Genomic DNA, 23,092 nt, shown 5'->3' with positions numbered 1-23,092 from the left:
AGTGCGCACCTCTTGTGTGGGCAATGCTGTAAGCTTTTTTATTTTTATTTTTTTAATGTACCTAAACTCTGAACTTGGTAGGTATGCCAAGACCATGCATATTCACTCCTTTAAAAAAAAAAAAAAAAAAAACGCCTTATTGTGTGGACACACAATGGCGCCTTTAACAATATCTTTAACTTACTCAGCTCCAGGTGATCCTACTCCCTTTTCTGGCCTCCTGGGCACCCGCACAGGAGGTGTCCACTTTATAAGTGGGTCCGAGGGACTGAACTCGGGAAACCAGGCTGCTGAGCAAGTGCCATTAACTGCTGAGCCGGTACTACTGTACTGTACTATTTTACTTCGAGGCGGCATTTTAGGTAGCAGGGGCTGGCCCGAACGAGACTTCTCGCTCTCTGAGAGTGTCCAGCTTGCTGATCATCTTATTTTAAAATATTTATTTTTATGTTCATGTGTAAGTTCGTATGTGCGGGTGCCCAGGAGGCCAGAAAAGGGAGTAGGATCACCTGGAGCTGAATAAGTTAAAGATATTGTGAGCTGCCTAACATGGGCTTTGGGAACCGAATTCAAATCTTAAGAAGAAAAAGAGGGTCTCATCTCTGTAACCACACTGTCGAGATGGAGGTTTTGGCGTTTGTTTGTTTGTTTTTGGTTTTTTGAGACAATGTCTTGCTATGTATCCCTCAAACATGACAATCCTCCTGCCTCAGCCTCCGAAGTTCTGTGGTTAGAGTCTGTTCCACTGTGAGACCACATTAAGGGATGGAAATGAGCAGTGAAGATCCAGAGGCCAAGTAGATCTGGTGGTGCAGCACCTGTCCTTGGAGGCAAACTGCTACCATCTTCTTGAGTTCAACTGTGTGGTCTTGTAAAAGATCATTGCAGCTAGGCTTAACTGTTGACATCCCCTTATGGAAGGAGGATCTTGGGACCCTCATCAGAGTCTGCAGCCAATTGTATGCAGTCCTGCCCTAACTGAATGATACCTCAAGGAAGTATCTAGGCTGGGAAAAACTAAAGAGGGGAACACCATCCAGGAAGCCAGGGGAGAGTTAACATCCTTACTGGCAGCTTGAAGGTCACCCACACTCCTTGCCATTGGGATCTTAGAAAGTCCCTTGCTCCTTTCCCGAGAGAAAATCTTAAAACAGGAAGGACAAATGTTGACATTAGGAGTTAGCCTATATCTTCTGTGAAGGGAATCCTAAGAAAACGTGAGCCTGGGCAAATGGCCCCAAGTTATGGACAGCAGAATGGAGACCCAGACTGGAGGGTTTGCGTTGGTGCTACCTTACTAGTACCTTCATGCCAAAAAGGACCAACAGTGAGTTAAAGACAGACAGTATATAAGGAAGAACAGTTTGTAGGGCCTACCAATCTAACTTAGAGTCTTAGCTAAAGGGCGTCCATACTAAAAAATGATACAACCAGTACTCTAGCTTTATATTTTTTTTTCTTCCCAAATTTATTTTACATTCCCATGGTAGTTACCAATAAATCTCCAAATTGAAAACTTAGTTCATTTATTATAGCACAAATATCTTAGAACACACTGTATCAGACACTGCTAAAGACCTGGCAATAAATCTAAGACAGACAGTTTTCACTTTCCAAGTTGTCAGTCAGACATAGATGCAGAGCAGTTAACAAATGACACGGTTACTCTGAAAGTTTAAGATGCTACAGGAACATACAACCAGGAACTTAATTGTGGAAAGGAGATTAAACATCTGCCTTCCCGGTTTGACTGTAGTGGTTCTTTTAACAGAGTTAATCTGGAGTGCACAGTAAGAAAAAGGAGGAACTGAGGGAAACCCTCCTCCCTTCTGAGTCTGCAGATGAAGGCAAGGAAAAAGACAGCTGGGGAGTGAAGGGGAGCAAACTTAGTATTCCTAAAAGGAGGGGACCTGGTATCTACCAACACCAGAGAAAGCTTACTGAAGATGACAAGAGAAGACCCTGCATGTACTCCCAGCATTCCCAAACAGATGCAAGTCAAGAAAGAAACTGGACTGTCTAGTTAGGACCACACAAAATCATTCATTGTCCCAACAGGTTTGTCAACGTTTCATTATAATCATACACTAAAAACTCAATCCGTAGCCCTTAGAACATATTTTTGCACCATTCGTTACCAGATCCTGTTGTCTGGCTGTTCCTCATAACCTGTTGACATTTGACAGAAGGGAAAGGAAATGTCCCTACCCACTTTCTCTATAATGGGTTATTTTTAACTTTGAGCTCCCAGATGGAGCATCCACAAATCAAGACTCCCTCACTTCATCTCACCAAGTGATGCTACTCATTTCCTCCAAAAAATAAAATAAAGTCCCTAGGCCTTGCATGATTCCTAGTCAATAAAAGTCCAACTTTTAAACTTTTACCTAAACTTCTCTTTAAAAATTTTAATTAGCATACAAAGAGTTTTACTCTGACATGAGCCTACTATGGCTATGTGTGTACAATTATGCTGTGCTCTTATTCACAGATACCTGCCTTTCTTAACTCACTCAGATTTCTCTTTGTCCTCCTTTTAATAATCTCGTAGAGAACTTTAAACCAAAGCTTATGCATCCTAAGTCTCACAGCTACCCAAGATTAAGTTGAGCTTTTAGACTTTAAATGCACCCCAACTTTGAGTGACTAGAAAAGCAGAAGGTGCTACTCTTAGCATAAGGGCAGCAGACTGTACAGAGAGGCGTGGTCCCTGTGACACCGGTATTCAACAGGATTGACGCTATACCCAGAGAGATGCATCTTGCTTTTCATCTAAGTCTCAGAATTCAAATTATGAGAAGGGACTGGGGCAGACACTCCGTGAGACATAGCTGCATTGTTCTTCACTGTCCCCATTGCTCATAGCAAGTGATATAAGCAGGTTTGAACTTTTCCCAGAAGAGCACTGTCCAGACCTTTAACATAGGCAACACCTTGTTTTTCACAAATGGAAAAATCCGAATGTCAGGAAGACTCTTGGAAATCTTTGAACAAGAACCATCCATTTTGTCGTCGGAGTATATCCTAGGTGCCCAACGCCCTCCAGATTGTCTTTGAGACGAAAATGAGGGAGAGTCTCTGCTCTGAGTCACATGGAATCAAAGTTTCTCATCAACTTCACAAATAAGGTGGTGTGAGTGGTGATGAGGTCCACGGCTGATGATGACTCTCCCATGGAGTCCCTCCGTGGCTGAACATTCTCTCTCCTGGAATCCCTCCACTGACGACCTTTCTCTCATGGAATCCTCTGGCTTTTCATGTCACCAGCTTTCCCTTTGACACTCACTTTATGAGCTTTTACTCCACACACAGGTTGGGTGACTTTCAGACCTTGGCACCATCTCTATTTAGCTATCAAGACTGGTTGCTAGGCAACCAATCAGCTCCTCTCTTACTTCCCCCAGCAGGGAGCCAGCTGACTGTACTAGCAGAACAGGTCAAACAGAGCTCAATTCAGATCAGATCAGTGCTCAAGGAACTTGGATGAAAGCAAGAAGGGGAAAACATGTGGACTAAGAACAATGCAGAAGGGTCCTGTTCCAGGCAGTTTTGTCTTATACAAGTAGAGGAAAATAATCAAGTCAGAGTTTTAAGGCCGAATGCAATTTTGGACATCATTCCAAAACTTTTTTATTTCTTAGTGATGCATCTGATGCCCTCCTGTTAAACGATCTGTCTAAAGTCAGATGGAAACAGAGCTGCAGCTAGAGTCCTGGTGTCTAAACTTGCAAATCAAACCTCTCCTACACCAACCATGGAAGATCTAAAAGGAACCCCTCAGAGGATGAAATCTTGATAAGTTAGAGGAACTTTTAAAACTAAGCATATTTGTAAAGTCTCAGACTTCTAATGAGGTTATAGAAAGGAGATTTAAAAGTTGACTAAATCTGAATTTAAAAAATCCTTATGTACAATATAAAAATGAGAGGAGAGAAGAGGACACGCACGGCAGTCTGGGTCACTGGGCAGGCAGAGGAGGCGGCAGCTGCATGGTGGTGGCAGGCTGCAGCTGCATGCTGGGGGCAGGCTGCATGGGCTGCCAGCTCTCCTGGGTTTGAAGGATGCGGTACAGCTGCTTGAGCTGAGCAACGATGTTATCTTTGATGTCTGGAGTGGAGATCTGCAGGCGAACGCTGCCACTGTCAAAGGACCGGGTGAAATCACCAGAAAACATCTCATAGATCATGCGAGCCACCACTGGAATGACCTGTTCAGGCAAGAGCACACGAGTTTCCACTGAAGAACGGCCATTTTTAAGTAGCAGGAGAGGCTCCGACATTGATGAAGAACCTCTGAGGCCCTGAGACCCACTTAGCCTCCCCACCCACATCTAGATACTAGTGAACGCCTATATCTTCACTAGTCAAGGTTCACCTTAGAAGTTGGTTAATTCAAGGAAAGGAACCTAGATGCAGCATCATTCCACATGCCTAACTAGATGGCAGCTTAGCAAAACTGTGAATCAAGAGGCATCCACTGCCTATCTTAATGTATAATTCCATGCACAACCCCAAGTAGACTTGCAACAAGTCCCAGAACACAGTTACTTACATCTTATAAACATGGCCAAAATGTTTTATAAGAAGAGATGGAAAATGTTAACATTTCATAAGGTTAGCAAGATCCTAACATCAGCAGGAGAATGAAAGGTGAAGTGTCCATTAAATTGTTCACCCATGTTAAGAATGTTAAGAATTTACAACATAGTCTTACTGCACAAAACTTAAGTCTGCTGCCTCACTGAGGGCATTAAAATACACATTGGCCAGTAGATGCTCAACCAGGACTCAGACCAGGGGCTAAAGCTCCAGCAGAGGGAAGAGTTGCTGTCATGGTCTTTTATCTCCTCACCTGGACCAAGATGAGTTTCCTCTCCAGGGGCTTCCCATCTGGCCATTCTTCCCCAAAGCATAAGTAGATCTCAAAAGGTGGCTGTTTCTCTATCTGTCCTTTCTGGTGGGCAATGAGCTCTGCAGAAGACGGAAAAGCACTCCTGGATTATTCTCTGTATGCTAATCAGTGTTGCCTTCCAGACAGCCCAATACCATACCCACAATTCATGCATGGCTATTAATTTTAAATTAATTAAAATTAAATTACTCCTTGGTCATACCAGTCACATTTACATGCTTACCAGATACATGTGACCAGTGTTTACCAAGCTGAACATCACAAAATACCACTTGTCTTATTTCAGAGGGTTCTACTGGAAACTGGGGATATAGACTTGGGATTCAAAACACATTATAAATTTATATCTCAATACTTTTTCTAAATGCGCCTCCTTAAATTAACTACTCAAATATTTCCTGAAGGAAGAGGAGTGTGAGTTTTGCTATGCTGAACAAGTTCACCTTCCAAAGTGAAAGATAATATAACATTTGGGGAGAGAGGTACTGGCAAGACTGTTTTCTCTGCCCTCAAAGGAGCCATGACCAACTTCAAAACACCTTTCATGCACATGGTCCTGGAGCTCAACTCCCTTTGTGACTATCCCAGTCCTGGTCCTAGCTTAAAACCAGGGTTCTCTTCTCCCTTGACCTTTCTGTATGCCAGGAAAGATTAGGTGGGGAGGGAGGAGAAGGAGGAAGAGGAAAGGGAAGAAGAGGAGGAGGAGCAGGAACAAGAGGGGGAAAAAAGAAAAACCTTTAAGGTGCATCTCCCAATATCAATCTTCTAAAAACACACTTACCACTCAGGAACGTTTCCAGACAAAACAACTTGACCTTCTTCTGCCTCTCAATCAGGTTAGGGGCAGCAAGTGAGGGGGCACATGGCCCTGACCAGTACACTTTGCACTGGCACAGCCTGATGGCATAAATGGCATGTCCGCTGACCTCCAGGATCAGTCCCCTGTCCATGACATCCAACAGCTTACTAGTGAACAGCTTCTGCTTCTCGTTGGTGATATGCTCTGGACCTGGAAACTTGACCTGCTCCAGGCTGACAGGACCAAAGAGCTCCTCCTGGTCAGGCATGGGGCCCAGGTCCCCATAAAAGAGCCGGCAGCCCTGGGGGTTGCTCACCGTCATCGTTTGCCCATACTCCTTCCCACGATACTGAAACTTGATGTCCAAGTCAGTCACTACAAGGTGAGAGATGACAGTGAGTCCTGTTGCTCTGCTTTGTCTGTCCATCCCTAAGACTCATGAGAGTCCACCAAGATCAAGCCATCATCTTTCAACCAGCTTTTAGGAAGGCCATTGCCATAGTTATCCTTCCTGCAATAAAGGGAGGTGTCAACATACCCCAGGGTGGTCACACAGGAAGACACCTTGCAGAAGAGATTAAGGCCCAGATGTACTATCTTCTCAGTTGCCACACCCTTGGGTCTAGAAACTAACTCCACTTACTGATGGTCCTGATATCCCAAGTCACAAAAAAGTAAAGATACATTGGCAACATCTGAGGGGGACTGCAAGACTGTCCCTCCAATATGGGTAACCGCTTGCCACATGTGTGCACCAAGAACATGTGTAATGAATGTGACTAAGGATCTATTAGATGTCAATTAATTAAATTAATAGTCACATGTGGCTAGTGGCTACTCTATTGTGCATCATGGAAGGTGTTTATTGAATGAAGAGACAATGGCCACATCTTCAGAGAATAGGCAACAGTGTCTGATTTGCACCTCACTTTTTTTTCTGAGACAAGTCCTCACGTAACCCAAACTAAACCTGAACTCCCTATGTAGCAAAGAATGGCCTCGAACTCCTGATCCTTCCACCTCCAGTTCCTGAACGCTGGGATTCTAAGTGTATGAAACCCTACCCAGTTTTATTTAGTGTTAGGAATCAAAACCAGGGCTTCCTGTATCCTAGGCAAGCACCCTACCAACTGAGCTACACGCTTAGCCCTGCATCTCACTTTTTAAAGTAACTGGAGAAACAAGAAAAAATACCCAAGCCATCCTTCTGAAATCATACATGCTAGTACACACCCTGAACCTGTTCTGCACATGCTATAAAAGGGGGCTCCCTGAGAAGTACATTTTCACTCAGCAAGTCTCCCCTGACCCCAACAGGCCTTATCAAAGCTACTCAGCTTCTTGGACAAGATTTTAGGTTCATGTCCCATCATGAAGAGTGTGAAAAGATGACAGGGGAAAAGAGTTAATTCTTCATCAAGATAAACGTGTACCTAACTCAGTCCCTAAAGTCCCTCACCAAATCCATGCCACGGCCTAGCACTTCCCTGTCTTAGAGCACACCTTGTCACCAAATCCCCAAGAACAACAATAATTAACTTGTACCTCTTACCAATCAGAACAGCTGAACAGACAAGAGGGGGTGGGCAAACATTTCTTTACTTCCCTAGTAACTCATCTCACAGCTCAGAAGCAGACACAGAGAGCACATGGGCAGGGCAGGTAGCTAGTCTAGACATCTCAAAAAAAAAAAATAATAATAATAAGGCAGACAAGGTCTGGGGGTGTTTGCCTTGCATGCAAGTGGTTCTGGTTTAATTCCCTGCACTTCTGGAGAAGAACAGAGGAGGTGGGAGACAAAGGAGGAAAGGCCATGTAATAAGAGATGAAGCCCCAGCAATATAGAACAGGCTCGCTTACTGGGGAGGGAGCTGATCCACAACTCTGGAGAACTATAGAAGGGTTGAATGGGGGCCTGGGGTACTTCCATCTCCAGAGGTTCTGTTTTGGGCCACACTGATTCAGGGCTGCAGTTTCCCACACTGCAGTTGCCCACGCTGGCTGGCGCCATAGGAGAACCTAGAACAGAAGAAAGTGAGTGAGCACACAGGGCACTATCATCTGGCCTGAGGCTCAGAGAACAAGCAAGGTAGGTACACAGGAGTCACCGAACCATAACCTGCTATGATCTCCCAGCCTAGCACAGGTCCCATGACTCATGACCAGGTGGCTACACAGCTCCTGATTCCCAGTCGTTTTATTTCTCCCATAAGCTCACTGCTTTAAAAGCCCCTATTTGCTAAAGATCAGATGGAGACAAGGGAACTTTCTCTGTAAATTGACTCAGAACAGTATGACTGAAAGGTGCTCTGCCAGAGCCAGAGAGATGGCTCAGAGGTTAAGAGCACTGACTGCTCTTCAAGAGGTCCTGAGTTCAATTCCCAGCAACCACATGGAGGCTCACAACCTTCTGTAATAGGATCTGATACCCTCTTCTGGTGTGTCTGAAGACAGGGACAGTGTATTTATTCACATACATAAAACAAATAAGTAAAATCTTTTCAAAACAAACAAAAAGAAAAAAGAAAGGTGCTCTGCTGCTTCATCTGTACATGGTGTCTCAATGCCTTTATAAAGGAAGCGCTGAAGTGTGCAATGGGGACTCCATGTCTTCATAAGAAGAGCACTGCACAGAGTGCACACAGTGACTCAATGCCTTCATCAGGGAGCACTGCATAGTATCTACATGGTGACTCCATGTCTTCATAAGGGGAGCACTGCACAGAGTGTACACAGTGACTGTACACACTAATGTCTTCATAAGGAAGTACCACTGACTCAGCCAACAGGCCTCGTCAATGTACCAATGTTCTAGTAAAACAAATGCATTTTATAATCATAAAGTCCGAAAGAGGAGTTAGATAGATAGCTCAGTGGGTAAAGAACTTGCTGCCAAGCCCAACAACCTGAGTTTAGTCTCCAGATCTACACAATAGAAGAAAAGCGACTCCTATAAGTTGTCCTCTGACCTCCACATGTGTGTGTGTGCCCCCACACACAATAAATAAAAATGCAATAAAATATTAACCTGTCTGAAAGGGGGGCTGGAAAACCAACTCAGCAGTTAGCACACTGGCTGCTCTTCCAGAGCCCGTGTTCAATTCCCAGCACCACATGGCAGCTTACATGTCTGTAAGTCAAGTCCCAGGAGATGCCACACCCTCTACTGGCCTCCACAAGCACCAGACACATGTGGTACACAGGCATGCAGTTAAAACACTGACATACATAAAACTTAAAATAAAAAAATTTTTTAAAAATTAAAAGAATGCTGAGAGACCTAGCTAAATGTGTCTATATTGATAAATAAAGCAGAACACTCTGTGATAGGATGCAAGGAAAGTCTTTCAACTGGGGCTGGTGAGATGGCTCAGCAGTTAAGAGCACTGACTGCTCTTCTGGAGGTCATGAGTTCAAATCCCAGCTCACAACCATCCGTAATGAGATCTGATGCACTCTTATGGGGTGTCTGAAGACAGCTACAGTGTACTTACGTATAATAAATAAACAAACAAGTAAATAAATAAATAAATAAATAAGCCAGAGAAGCCTGAGCAAGAGGGAGAAGGAAAGGGGAAAAAAATGTTAAAAAAAAAAAAAAAAAAAAAAAAAAGTATTTAAACTGATTATCTTTTTATTCCGTTAAAAATTGTAAACCACATTTATTCATTCAACCAGATCTAATTACAGCTTTTCAAGAGAGAATGAAAACCCTCGTCCTTGGCAGGCTTGATGGCACATGCCTATAATCCCAACACCTGGGAGGTTACGACAGAAGGAGTGCTTGTTCCAAATCAATCTAAACTACATATTCAAAACAAAAGGAAAAAAAAAAAGGAAATCCCAACTCTACTTCCTGTTGCCATTAGTGCTGGCTTGTCCATGGCCCCACCTAGGCCTCATCTCTTAGGCTTCTGTGCCTCCATAAGAGGAAGACCTGCCTTCCGCTGCCCACCTCCCCAGCACTGAAATAACAGAAGCCGATGTTCTTTGACCCTTTTAGTTCAATATGAAACTATCTTACATTTCTGTTGGTAATGTATATCTACAACTCTCTAATAGAGACTCGAGGTGGCCTCAAACATGAAGAAACACAGTAGTAGTTTCAAATAAGAAGCCAGAACACTGGAAATAAGTTACAGCTTTTCAAGGAATGAAATAGAATGAGTGAGCCAAGAATCTGAGAAAGGGCCCATGTTCCCAACTCTTGTTTTGTTCTGTTCTGTTCTGTTCTGTTCTGTTCTGTTCTGTTCTGTTCTGTTCTGTTCTGTTCTGTTCTGTTCTGTTTTGCAATAGGCTCTCACTAGACCAGGCTGGCTTCAAGTTTGCAGTGATCTTCTGTCCTTGCCATCCAAATACATTGGTTATTACACTCACTAAGAGAGCAGCGTGTAGTAATACTGTCTAGATTGGAAAATCTCTACAAAAGGTGTCTTTTTTTTTTTCTTTTTAGATATTTCTTTTCATTACTTTTTAATTGTATGTATGTGTGTGGGCCCAAAGAGGCAGGGGACAGCAAATGCTCTGGGCCCAGATGATTGTGAGCCACCCAAAATAGATTCTGCCAATCTCTCCAGCCCCTGAAAGTTGTATCCATCACTTGTTTTCAAGGGTCAAAAGGCACCTAAGGGGCTGGAGAGATGGCTCAGCGGTTAAGAGCTCTGACTGCTCTTCCAGAGGTCCTGAGTTCAATTCCCAGCAACCACATGGTGGCTCACAACCATCTCTTCTGGTGTGCTTGAAGACAGGTACAGTGTACTCATATAACTAAAATTTAAAATAAATAAATCTTAAAAAAAAAAAAAAAAAAAAAAAAGGCACCTAAGGCACTCACCTTCAACCCCAGCACTGGGAGGCAGAGGCAGGTGGATCTCTGAGTTCCACACCAGCCTGATCTACATGACAAGTTTAGACCAGGCAGGGAACTATATAGTACCCTGACTCAAAAAACAAAACCAACAAGAAGAAGGAGAGAAGGAGGCAGGAAATGAAGAAGGGCTGAGAGCAAACAGTGTCCTGCGTCACTCTAGGTGATGCACTAGAACCAGCGACGCCCAAACCCTAAGGCAGCATCATGGTTGACTGAATTCTCAGGTGGCAAACATCACCTCATCTGACCCAGAGCTTGCAGACAGTGTGAGGTGTGCTGGTGGTCAGTCATTCTACTAGCATCTCCACAGGCAGATGTGGTAAGAATGATTCAAGAGGGCAGTCCAGAGCACAGTGGGGATCTTTGGGTGAACAGCTACAGATAGACACAGACCCTGATGCCGCCCAGCAGGTCCTAACCTCTCCAACTCCTCTCTGCTGGAGAGCTGAATTCAAAAGTCCATACAAGAGGGTGTGGCTACAAAGCCACCACGAGGCTGCTGGGTTGGACTCTGGAAGGCCTGCTTTTTTTTTTTTTTTTTTTTTTTTTTTTTGTTTTTTTTTTTTTTTTTCTAAACTGGCCTAAGTCTGAGGATACCTCTCCAACACACTGGGCTATCTTACTCCTTCCATAGAGTCCCTCATTCATACTCTGCCACGTGGCTGCCTTTGCTAAAAATAAGTTCAACTCAAACGACATGGCCTTCTCTCTTCCTCCTCTCCATCTTCTTCCTCCTGGCAGTTGTCAAGATTTACAGCTTGCCTGTCTGGGGAGTTTTCTTTTAAACGCTAATAAAATTGTCAAAATGCCTTCAAAATCAAAATGATAAAAGATTCTTGTAGATAAACCCACCGGGCCAAGTACCATCAGCTAGAATCAAGTTTTTCATGGCACAGCTTCAGCAGAGTGAATTCTGTTAAGGACATAACTCAGAATTCATACCAGGGAAACTATTGGGAGTTTAACTACAATTCATAAATGGGATAGCACTTCTCTGAAGTAACGTCCCGACTTTATCATTCACCGGGAATGAGTTACACTTTTTCTATTTCTCTGAATTGGATGTTCTCCAGAACCCTAGAGCACACCCTCTTGCTTTGGGGTAATTGAGGCATCAGGTCTTCTGCCTGTGACTCTGGCTTACTAACACACCAGCAGACTGGCTGGGGAGCCCTTCCCCCCCCCCCCCCGCCCACCACAATCCCTACTCCCTCAGAGCAATGGTGGCTGATGGGTCAGTAGTTCCAAAGCCAAAGTCAGTCACATCCTCCTCACTCCTGGGGGCCACCAGCCACCCCACTTACCATTGATGTTCAGGAAGGGGAAGGTGTCCTGGATGGGGACGTGGTGCTGTGACTGATCCAGCTCATCCTCCTCATCGTCTTCATCCACATCGTTATCTTTCTCATCCCAGGGAGCAGAGCCTGTGGATCCTATCCAGGACACATGCGCCCACAGAAGAGCAGTTGGTTTCACTGACATCTCAACCGCTGGCCCACCACCCAGGCTAGAGACACCTCAGTGTGCTTAGCTAGTCCTAAATCCTTCTACAGAGACTGAACTCAAGGTCTCTTATCTTGACTCACTTTTCACCTTTGAGAGCGGCATATGAGGGAGGCACCAACCCTCCATTACAGCAAGGTCTGACTGGATGGAGCTAAATGTCTTCATATTCATTCGTATTCATTATCCACTGAGGATCGGGTGGCATGTTCTCAGCAGAAATACTCTACAAACCACACTATCTTGACCCAACGTTTATAGAGAGCACAATAGTTTGCACAGGTTATGTCCACTGGTTCTACAAGTAACCTTGGAAAAGGCAGAATGATGAGAGTTCACATCTTGAAACTGAAGAAACAGAGGCTCAATGTGCCCACTAACTCAACTGGAGTCCAACAGCAGTAGAGCCATCTATGAGAGCCAGGTTTGGAATGCAAACCCTTTAGTTGTTACTCCTCCGTCCCAAGAGAGGCTGTCCTACAGAACTGTCCCCTCATCCTTCTGCTTAAAGCATTTGTTTCGTAAGTCCTTATACCATCTCTGAGCTCTTCCTAGGCAAAGGCCTGATGTCAACCTGTCTCCCTAAGGGACCAACCCTGGGTCTGTCCAAGCCTCAGGCCTCACCTGGGTTAATGACAGAACCCTGGGGCTGGGGGATGTCACACACTTGGTAGATCTTCACGGGATTCATGGGCACTTCCTTGGTGCCGTCGTACATCAGGCTGAACTCCCTGCTCTTGTTGAGAGCACAGCGGAGCTGGGCCTTCCATTTAGCTGGGTCAGGATCATCTACCCCTTCCTGGTACTTTCCGGTCTCCACAGCCCAAGCCTGAAGAATGAGACAGTGTGAGTGCTGACCACTGTGGAGAACTACTGCCAAGCATGCGCGCACCCCTCACTCATGCACGCGCACGCACACACGCTTGCACACACGCCTCTGAGTGCTCCACCATTCCAACGACAATTTAGAGGATGCGGCGGGTAATATTGACCTCAGGGCCAACAAAGGCAGGTCAAAAAGAAATCAAGCCGTATGCAAACAAATTTCTGAATGGAGTCTTAGTTCAGGCTTTAGCACTGGCACCCGTCCAGACAATGCTGAACTTGAAGTCTGGGGGACACTGTACAGCAGGCTTTACTCAACCTTTTTCTCCTCCAATCTCTGTCACCCTTGTTCTTCCTCCTTTTTTTCCTCTTCCTTCCTCCATCTGTCTTTTGAGGTTTTACTTAAGATTTGATTCTTAATTATATCTATTTGGGGGTTAGGTATGTTAACATGCATGCGCATGCCCTCTGATGCCAGAACAGATCACTGGATCCCCCAGAGTTGGAGTTACAGGTGGTTGTGAGCTGCATGTCCTAAGTGCTAGGAACTGAACTCCAGTACGCTGCAGAGCAGTATGGTGTCCTAACCACTGAGCCATCTCTCCTGCTCCTGTCTCATTATGTACCCCCACACACACTGAACTCAGCTCCAAATCCTCCTTCTTTAGCCTCCCCGGTGATGAAAATGAAGTGTGCTCCACCCTGCCAGGCTTTCTTTTAAAACAAGAATAGCTCACACAACAAGTATGACAAAAGGAAGTGAGACAATATAAAGACTTTCAGGAGCCAGATGTGGTACTGTCTACCTATAATTCCAGCACTGAGGAAGCCGAAACAGGGGAACAGTAAGTTTGAAATTAACCTGGGCTACATAGTAAGAGAGTCCAGGGTGAACCTGGACTACGTCATGAGGCCTCGGTTCAATAAAAAACAAAAACAAAAACAAAAAAAATCGTTCAGGAAGCATACTCTGACTTACAGCTTGTCCCAGCCCCTGAGGGCGGCAAGCTTTAACAAATGTACACACATCTCTTCCCGGTTCTTCAAAACTACCCCTTCCTTGGAAACAGTGCCTGGAGGCAAAGCCTGAGGGCCTGATCTAAAAACCACTGTGAAGCTTCCTCTGTTTTCCTAAGTAGAAGTTAGAGTACCACTGCAGATAAGAGGAACAAGATCCTCTGTCTAGGGAGAAGAAAAGAACCAAAGACCCAGCCCCTTGGGAGCATCCCTTGGGGGAGGAGCAGACCAGGCACTGCTTCCAGGATCCCCTCACCAGCTACCCACTCTCCCCGCTGGCCATATGCCCTCTGATCACTAAACTTTCTTCATGTTCTCTAACACAGATAGAGGAGACCTCATTAGAGATCTGTTCCTCAAACAAGAACACACTAACTTGTTTAAATGTTTAACTTTACCATATTTTATTTAGTTTGTGTATACAAATGGGAATTGACTCTCTCCTCCTATACCTCGTGGGTCCTGGGACACTTGCTGAGCCATCTCAACAGCCCCACTCAAACCTTTTCAAGCTGTCAGGGCATATTACTTGTCCAAACTTTTGCCACATAGAACTGTTTTTCTTTTTGATTTTTTTCTGAGACAGGCTCTCACTACGTACCTCAGGCTGGCCTCAAAAATTCACAGCAATCCTCCTGCCTTAGCTTTCAGAGAACTAAAACTTTAGGCATACACCACCATGCCCAGGCACAGGCTTTTTCCTTAAGCTGAAACGGAACTTTTGCACCCTCTTTTGAGATCTCTGGTCCCCCTTAATCCTACCCTGCAGAGCAGCATAGTCCAGTGTTAACTAAGTCTTCTTCCAGCTCACACTCACTACTCCAGCCACCTTCTCTGATTTGGTTTCCTCTGTGTGTTTTGCACTCTAGGATGAAACATGCCAACCAAGTTGAGCTGCCCTGTGTGACTTAGCAGGCACCAGGGTGGCTAAGGCTGGCTCCATCCATAGGGAGGCTCAAGTTCACTGCTTCTAGTACCTGAGATACAAACCTGCCATTACCTGGTGTGCCTGCCCGCTGCCTCCCCTATGTCCCCATGGTTTGTCTGACCTTCTGTATTCACACTGGCTCTGACTCTATCCAGCTGACTCCAGAGGCAGATTCTGGAAGAAGTCTGTCCTCTGTGAATCCCTTAAATCCTGCGCCTTCTACAGCACAGCTGGACTAACTGAGCCCCGGGCTCACACCAGCTTCCTGCTCACATCCAGTCATCTCCTCAGTCAGTTCATCTGATACAGAAGAGGGCTATACTCTTAGCAAGCTTCAGCATCAGGGAGAGCCATGATGCACTGGGTGGGCCAGCGCTGTGACATATAAACTGTACTTGTTCAAACTCCTCCCTGAGCCTGGTTACCGTAAAGTCCCTATTTCTCTTCCTAAAATGTCTCTTGTTTCTACATGTTTATGGTACTTTACAAATATCTCCCCACACTTTGATTTCCATGACAATTCTAAGAAGCAGACAGACTGGCTTCACCCCCAACTTACCAAAGGAAAAATGAGCCTGAAGAGGCTGCATGCTTTCCTCAAGACCAACCCTAGGGTTAGTAGTTATAGAAGTTGAGGTTGAACACTTCAGTTCCCACTCAGAATCATAAGGGGACAAAGGGAACAAGATCGGAGACCCAGGTTCAAATCCCGGTGCTACCGTTGATTGACAGGGGAAGTTACTCAGCCCCACTGATAGCTTCTAAATGTATAACGCAGGATGGGAGGAAGACTCTCCCTGCATGGTCATCATGAAACTCAAGAGACATTGGGAACACAGGAGTCCATGCTGGTGCCTCCCTCCTCTCTGTATCTCACCAAAAACTCACCAGAGTAGAGGACCTGTGACAGTGTCCTGTCTCCTACCACTCATATGCTCCTCAGCAATCTATAAACAGACATACCCATGCAAAGCTTTCCTCACACACTCCTGAGAGGGGCCTACAGGAACAGCCTCTTCCCATGACCAATCAGATACTACAACAGCAAACTCAGACCCAGAGCAAGGCTGCAAAGGATGCAGGCTTAGCAAGCTTGTCCCTTCCTCGATGTTAGCTCCACCAGTGATAGGCACTGGTCTGCAGATATTTCCCTTAACACTTTCATAACATCCATCCATAATATTGACACATTATTAATATTATTAGATTTAGTATTTTATTTATATACTTTCAAAGTCCTCTCAGGCCAGTTTTCTCTCTGCCTCTCCCCTCTACACCGGAAATAGGTGGGAAACAGCCCGGTCAGCATGGCTTTCCTCAGAGCCCTGGACTTGACTTCCCTGCCACTTTCTGGTCCTACAGTCAGTCAGGACTGGATGGCAGCTCGGCCTTCCAGATTAGAGACCAAGTAAGAAAGGACAAGCATCTTGGGCTACGGGAACTAACTACTCCTGAGATGGAATGGAGAAGTTAGTCTAAAGTGGAGAGGCAGCTCCTGAAGCAGACATGATGAAACCCTTCTATAACCCCTGCCTACTTACTTCTGTCTGAAGTCAAGCTTGGGTTTCACTTAAATTTAGTAAAGTGCTATGTGACTAAAATCTTGTCTCCAGCAGACGACAATGAGGATCACAGAAGAATTACTTGTTATTTGTGAAAACATAATTAGGGCTTGGGGTGTAGCTTGGTGGTAATGTGTATGCTTGGCAGGCACAAAGCCTTGGGCTTGATTGACCCTTAGGGTTGAGAAAGGAAAGGTGGGAAAAAATCAGAAGAGGAGTGGGGAAGATACAAGGGAAAGGGGAAGGAAGGGAAAAGGTGGAAGAAAGACATTTAAAGAATAACACTGTAAGGCTGGAGAGATGACTCAGTAGTTAAAAGTGTTCACTGCTCTTGAAGAAAAGCTGAGTAACTTGGTTCCTAGCACACTTGTCAGGTGTGGTAGGCAGCTCACAATCAACTGTAACTCCAGCTCCCAGGAATACAATCTTGTGACTCCCAGGAATACCAATCCTGCACTACATGTGCACTCACATGTATACACACACACACACACACCCTCACCCCAGATCCACTCGGATATAAACTACGTATCTTACAGCCAATGATAATGTGAAGACCCCAGACTCACAGACACAGCTAGAGACGAGGCATCACAATTTGGGCGTCTCATCATATAGATTCCACTATACCAGAATGCCAGAATAGAGAAAGCAAACAAACCCAGAACGGCCTCGGAGAACTGAAACAAAACAATTCATCTCAGATGGAAGAAGGAAGTTCTTTACCTTAAAAATGGTGTTTTCTTCCTCTTGTTGGGGGCTGTGCCGTGTGGCATGTTTCCAGGGGATCTGGAAGCGTTTGGAATCTCTATGTAGCCAGATGAGACCAGGGTAGAGGCCACTGTCCACCTGGGCCACCAGCCAGGGCTTCAGCCGGACTCTTCTAGGGTGGAGGGCCATGATCTAGGAGTAGTGAGAATGGAAGAGTGGAGCTAGTCACTGGGAACTTTCCCGGCCACTGCTCCTGTGTGCTGCAGCTACAGTTTCACTAGATTACAGCAAAGAAATTAAATATGGCAGTAAACTGTGCCAGAGAGAGGAGAAGGAAAGGGGTAAAAGGAATCTTTTGATTCTTATTGTGAAGCCATTTATACTTCATGCTCTGGCCAAATCAGACTTATCATGCAAGCAGATCACATTTCTCCTATTTAAATCCTTAAGCAGAGAAATGAAAGGTGATGTCATCTTCGCTGGAGCGGAGCTTCCTCAGGGGCTCTGCAAAGTTAAGGCAACTGCTCTTTTCAATCTTGCCTCAGGAGAGGGAAGGAAAGTTTTGGAAACTTTGGGCCAGAAGCTAAACAAACGGTCTTTCCAAGAAGACAATGGAGAATGGTTACTTGAGAGAAGCAGGTGAGGGGCGGGCCCTGGTTCCAAAGTCCTCACTTGGGTGAGCAGACAATCTTTCCACCAGCCCAGACAGCCTTTCCTCTTTTGGCTTCTAGAAGGAAAAAAAAAAAAAAAAAAAAAAAGAGTCCCGGCTGATCTCCAGTGCCTGAGGTACAGCTTGAGAATACTTCCCCATTGCGAGCCTGAGAAAGCTCTAAGAAGCCCTACAACAACCAAATTCTGTTGTCAAAGCTAAGCCCTGCACACCTAAGCCGGCCTCCTCACCTGGGTCTGTTTATCTCCCCACAGAAGCTGGAGGAAACCAACTGGTTCCAGGCGCCAGGCTGGGTAAAGTCTGCAATTGATTCTCCTCGAAACATGGACGGACCCAGCGATAACATACAGCAGCCAGCACTCACAGCCCAAAACAAAGGCCTGTGGATCCGGTGCCAGAGGCAAAGCCACTGGCTAGAACCCTGTCTGCCCCGGGGTATTGTGTTAGATTCTTTTAGATGAGATCAGGTGTGTTCAGAGTAGTACAGACACTTGGGGGTTTTAGTGTTCTTGTTTTGTTTTTTACTTAAGTTAGAAATGGACACCTGGAAAAAGTAAGTCACTCCACAAATATTTGTTCACCAGCAGCCGTGTGTGCCAAGCACTGTGTTAATTAGAAACGTCGTTCATGTTCTCAACCTGTGTCCATTCCTTCTTGAGGAAACCACACTGGAACTATAAGCCCCACGGTGGCCTGAAAATGCTACCTTCTTCACACCGGAAAGCCCTTACCGGGGTCACAGTTCTGAAACGAAGCCAGTTGAGTCAGCTGAACTACCTTCAGAAAAGCTTGCGCATGGGTGACCCCTAATATCACTTCTTTCCCTGGGCAGGTTCCACCCAAATACAGGGAACTCAACCCAACTCAATTTCTGGCATTTTAAGAGCAAGGTAGGACCTGAGCCTCCTGACCCAATTACCAAGTCCAGCAACTGAAACCTTCCCCCCTGGGAGCAGGGCTTGCTGGACAAGGTGAGCTGAGCCTAGAGCCTTCTAGAGCCCTTGCTCTTGGCCCTGGGTTGGGGTGCTTCACAGGGCACCACATGGAGCCATTAAACCCAGGGAGCATGTGGACACAGATGAGAAGGACTGACTGCAAGGCAGGACTGGAGATCAAGATCAGACTGGGTTACATGAGACCCTACCTCCAAGAGAAATATCAAAAAGGAATCTGTACCCCACTGGCAAGTGCTGCCTTCTTCTCCCAGGCCCTACTTTTGCTAGAAGAGGATGGGGCAAGAACAAGGGAGAAGACAGCAGATCTGTTAGCCCAGCACTGAGCTATGAACAGCCCCACTGCAGTCCTGAGAAGTCCTGATTATGGGTTTGTCACGCATGAGAAATCCACTTCTTGTCGGACAATGCACCCGAGAGCTTATTACAGTTGATTCATTCACAAAAAGAACAAAATGAAGACAGTCATGACAGTAGTCTGCACTGGCAAGGCAAGAAGAAGAGCCACCCCGGTCGCTGGTGACTAAGATCGACACTCTGGATTCTCCAAGTTCTCCCAAGATGGGGCCGTGCATGTATGGCTCCTCAGCCTGCCCTTCTCTACCTCACTTCCTTCTCTGCATCCCTCTCTGCCTTCTAAAAGTCAGCCAGGAGTTCCCCCATCTGCCACCTGAGATTCTTAGAACAGGTATGGGGGGTGGGGAGGGGTAAAAACAGCCAAGCCAAGATGTCAGAGAGGGAAAATGGTTTATTAAACCAAACCCACGGGCTGTAAACCCCACAGCCATGGCTACACAGCAGAATCTCCACTTCGTAACACACACAGACACGAACCAGGGAAGATATTGCAAGACACCATGATATATTTAGTGCTTGCCCTGAACTTCGTATACTTCTCTGTGTCGTTATATATATGACCCACATTTTGTTTTGATTCCTAATTATTTAAAACTGCAGCAGCCTTTTTCTACACCACAGGACAGTGACACTTTCAGGATGGAGACCAGCACCATCCTCCAGACCAACACAGGCTGTATAGTGTCATCTGTGTTACCCTGCCCTCAGGATCCAACACAAAGTGTCAGCCCCATTTGACAGCTGAGTTAACTGAGGAACAGGGGTTAGGTTAAGCAGCCTCTTCATTACCTCTGGGTTGCATCCAATTCCTGCCTTTGTGCCCTGCACTCCAAGCCTCTCCCATTCTACACATAAACCAAAAGGACCCTGAGGAAGAGCTACCACACTGAGAGGAAGAGATGAAAGACACCTAAATCAGACCTCTCTAAACCGTCAGGCCGCTGAAGCTGTGCCCTGCCATCTCTAGCTGCCACCACATGAAAATGAAAGGTCTGTTTTCTCTGACAGGTAGAAACCATCCAGTGATAAGGCCACCACCCACTTTCTCAGTGTGAGCAGAGGGCAGGGGCACTTTAAGGCTCCTGGGGCACTAACTGTCCACTCGTTGCCTCTTCCGGGAGCTCATTTAGAATAAACACCCCAGTGCCTCTGCAGTACTCACTGGGCTTTTCCAGGACCACAGACCTCAAGCTAGAAGGCTGTCGTGGTTTGGGCCAGGTCTCAAAGGCAGCTGTTGGGACTGCCCTAGTTTCCCATTCTTCCATAAGGGAACTGAATTGCCAGCTCCGTAAATTTTCGCCATGCCTGGTCGTAAATGCTGGGCTCCTGGGTCATATCCTCACACACCTCCTCCCTGTGGGTTTGGAGTTGGTCGAAGACAAGGCCAAGCTGTAGGCCACTGTACTGTCATGCGTGACACACAGATCTAACTAGCAGCTTCACCAATCCCTGTCAGAGTACCTTCGTCCTCTCCCTTCCCTAGCTTCCATCTTGATACCCGCCAAGAAAACAAGGAAGGCTAGTGACCACTTTATCACTGAGAGAAGATCGAGTGAAGATCGGCAGCCCAGGCCTCCCTTCCAGGCAGGTATGGGAGACTTTCGGCTCTCCGCAGAGCCTCCAGCCCCTTCAGGCCAGGAGGGCCTCACCCGCAGAGCTGCCACGCCTGGCGCCACCCTCTCCAGCACCTAGCTTGGCTACCTGGAACTCCACAGACGTCTCCCAGGCCCAGTGAGTGGCCTTGACTGTGTTAAGACACTCGGAAAAAGGAAAACAAATCCGCCCAAACCCTAGGTCATCCTTATCTCGATTTCCCCAAAACAACCACTAGGACCCAGGACCTTAAGACTTGGGAAGTTCCCGCTGGGACACAGGAGCCAACCTCTGAGTAAGCTAGTTAAAACCAGAGGGGCTAGGGTGGAGGGGATGCCTTCACTCCATCCGACAGTGGAGCAGGCGGGGCAGAAAACGAGCTCTTTCTGCCGGAGCAGATCAGAAGAGGTCCGGTGCCGTCCCAAAGCTACTTGCAGAAGGGTGCCCAGCACCCAGCCTGGTGCGGGACATGGAACCTAAACCAGCTCCCCCGCCCACACCAACTCCAGTGGGCCCGGCCCCACCCGTCAGGTGTCTGTCCTCCCTCAGGTGGCTTGCCGACGCCGGGGTCCCCACCTGGCCTCAGTCGGCGCTCAGGAGCAGGTGCACAGGAGTTCACGCCGCCGCAGCACAGGAGCTCCCCCGACGGCTAGGCGCGGCTGGGAACCGCGGGCTCCTCTGCGGCCCCGCACAGGCCCGCACCTGCCCACCTCGGTGCCGGGTGCTCAGAGCCCGGCCCGGGATGCCACAACCCCTGCACGGCCTGGCCACTCCCTCCAGGTGTGGCCACATCCCCGGGAGTTCAGGATTGGTGCATTGCGAGAAATCTGATACTCTGCGTTCCTGGGCCGCGGGCCCCGCCCTGCCTCTTCGTCACCCTACGCCCCTGCCACCGAATGAGGGAGCGGTCCCTGTGTGGGCCTCTCACCCTGCGGGTGTCCGATCGTCCTGGGGACTTGGGGGTGGGGGGGGGGGAGGGAAGGATCGTGTTAGGAGGTCACATCGAAATAGAAGAGAGTTCTCCCTCCCGTAGTGACCCTGCACAAGTGAGGGAGTGAGGGTTTTGAGACTGGGCCCCACAACTAGCGCAAGGACCTGCGTAGGTGGACTTGGCTTTGAGAAGCTACTCCAGAACTCGTCAATGCGCCTCTAGGACTGCCTGTGGGACCCCAGGTTCTATCTTACGTTCTCATCTATTCAATTCCCGCCCTTTCCGTTCTCCATGAAGTGCTAGTTGAAAGCACAGACCCCGGAGTCTGTTGTGGAGTTCAACCCCCACCACGCCCCCGACTTTATCAGGCACTAGAAACAGAGGAAAGTTTTCTCAGCTCTCTGGGCTTCCGTTTCTTTTCTGTAGAATGGGATTTCTAAAGCTGCCTGCCTGGTAGATTATGTGGGTATTCACGACGTGTCTAAAGTACATAGGACTTTCAGTTATTGTTGAAGTGAGGGTAGAATCTCCCACAGTGCCTTGCAGAGTAAGAGTGTCGTTTCTGTCACCTGGAGTTCATGTTCTGTGTGCCTGAGGAGTACCACCCACCTTCCCTATCCATAGATCAACTATGAAAGCAGCGTCCTGCCAGTGAGGCAAACCCCTCACCCCTAAACACCGCTGTCACAAGGAGATGGAACATGGGCAAGGCGCTTAGGACGAAGACTGGGGATGGAGCGTCTTTCTAGAGTGTTTCCAGGTATATCAAGCCTGTGGGTGAGAACCATAAGAATAACAGCAATGAAGGGCATCCGCCACTCAGGAGACTGAGGTGGAAAGACTGAGCCTTTGTAGCTTAATACTGTAGAGTGTGAAGTTAGTATTAGCTGTCATCTGGACAGCCAAAGGGCAGGCCTCTGGACATGTGTGAGGGATTGTCCTGATTAAATTAATCGATGTGGGAACACCCACCTTGATTGTAAGCAGAACCATTCACTGAGCAAAACAACGGAGATGCTACGCCAAGCTTTAGCGTGCACGCATCTCTGTCCCGGCTAAGGAAGCCTGAAGCTCCTGGATCTTGAAATCCCAGGAGTTGACAGGCTGTATGTATTCCTGAACTGAGCCAGGAAAAACCTTTCTCCCTTTATTTTTTTTTTTTTTTTTTTTTTTCTGGTTATTTTATTACAATGAGAAGAAGGAAAAATAAGACAGTGAGTTTGAGGGCAGCCTGGGAGCCACAGAGAGGCCCTGTCTCAAAACAGTAAAGTAAGGTGATAAGGACGAAATTGTGGAGTGGTGGTCTGAGGGGCTGAGGAAGGGGCCCCGGCACCAGAGTACAGCTTTATTTGGATGCTTAAAGATGTGGTGGAGCTAAGATGAGGTCATCGTGTTGGCTCTAATCCAATATGACTGCTGTTCTTATAAAAGAAGGAGAGTTGTACACTGGCAGCTGCGCGCA

At 46.8% G+C, this 23,092-nt stretch overlaps 1 protein-coding gene across 3 annotated transcripts; it reads right to left on the bottom strand.

Annotated features, from left to right (window-relative positions):
• Positions 1 to 1,509: 1,509 nt before the first annotated feature.
• Positions 1,510 to 21,451, bottom strand: Irf6 (interferon regulatory factor 6). Of its 3 annotated transcripts, none has more exons than XM_076941642.1 (9): positions 21,276 to 21,451; positions 17,753 to 17,853; positions 17,142 to 17,318; positions 12,708 to 12,912; positions 11,885 to 12,013; positions 7,571 to 7,729; positions 5,693 to 6,085; positions 4,852 to 4,970; positions 1,510 to 4,207 (listed from the first exon to the last, which is right to left on the bottom strand). In XM_076941642.1, exons 3-9 carry the CDS (start codon positions 17,313 to 17,315, stop codon positions 3,959 to 3,961), a joined length of 1,428 nt encoding a protein of 475 aa, XP_076797757.1. In that variant the 5' UTR covers positions 17,316 to 17,318; positions 17,753 to 17,853; positions 21,276 to 21,451; the 3' UTR covers positions 1,510 to 3,958. The 3 variants fall into 3 exon arrangements, with proteins under 3 accessions (XP_076797757.1, XP_076797758.1, XP_034369345.1); XM_076941643.1 differs by having other exon boundaries at positions 17,753 to 17,850; XM_034513454.2 differs by lacking the exon at positions 17,753 to 17,853.
• Between the last annotated feature and the right edge of the window lie 1,641 nt (positions 21,452 to 23,092).

This window comes from Arvicanthis niloticus, chromosome 10 (assembly GCF_011762505.2).
Source record: "Arvicanthis niloticus isolate mArvNil1 chromosome 10, mArvNil1.pat.X, whole genome shotgun sequence".
Classification (NCBI taxonomy): domain Eukaryota; kingdom Metazoa; phylum Chordata; class Mammalia; order Rodentia; family Muridae; genus Arvicanthis; species Arvicanthis niloticus.
Note: the sequence above shows the minus strand (reverse complement) of the source record. Positions and strands in the feature narration are given on the sequence as shown.

Bases quoted from the DNA above. Each gene is read 5' to 3' on its own strand.
- Irf6 (XM_076941642.1), bottom strand. From the start codon at position 17,315: ATGGCCCTCCACCCTAGAAGAGTCCGGCTGAAGCCCTGGCTGGTGGCC. The intron at 12,014-12,707 runs GTGAGGCCTGAG...TGTCCTGGATAG, and splicing joins GGGTTCTGTCATTAACCCAG to GATCCACAGGCTCTGCTCCC. The intron at 4,208-4,851 runs GTGAGGAGATAA...TTGCCTGAACAG, and splicing joins GGAAACTCATCTTGGTCCAG to GTCATTCCAGTGGTGGCTCG.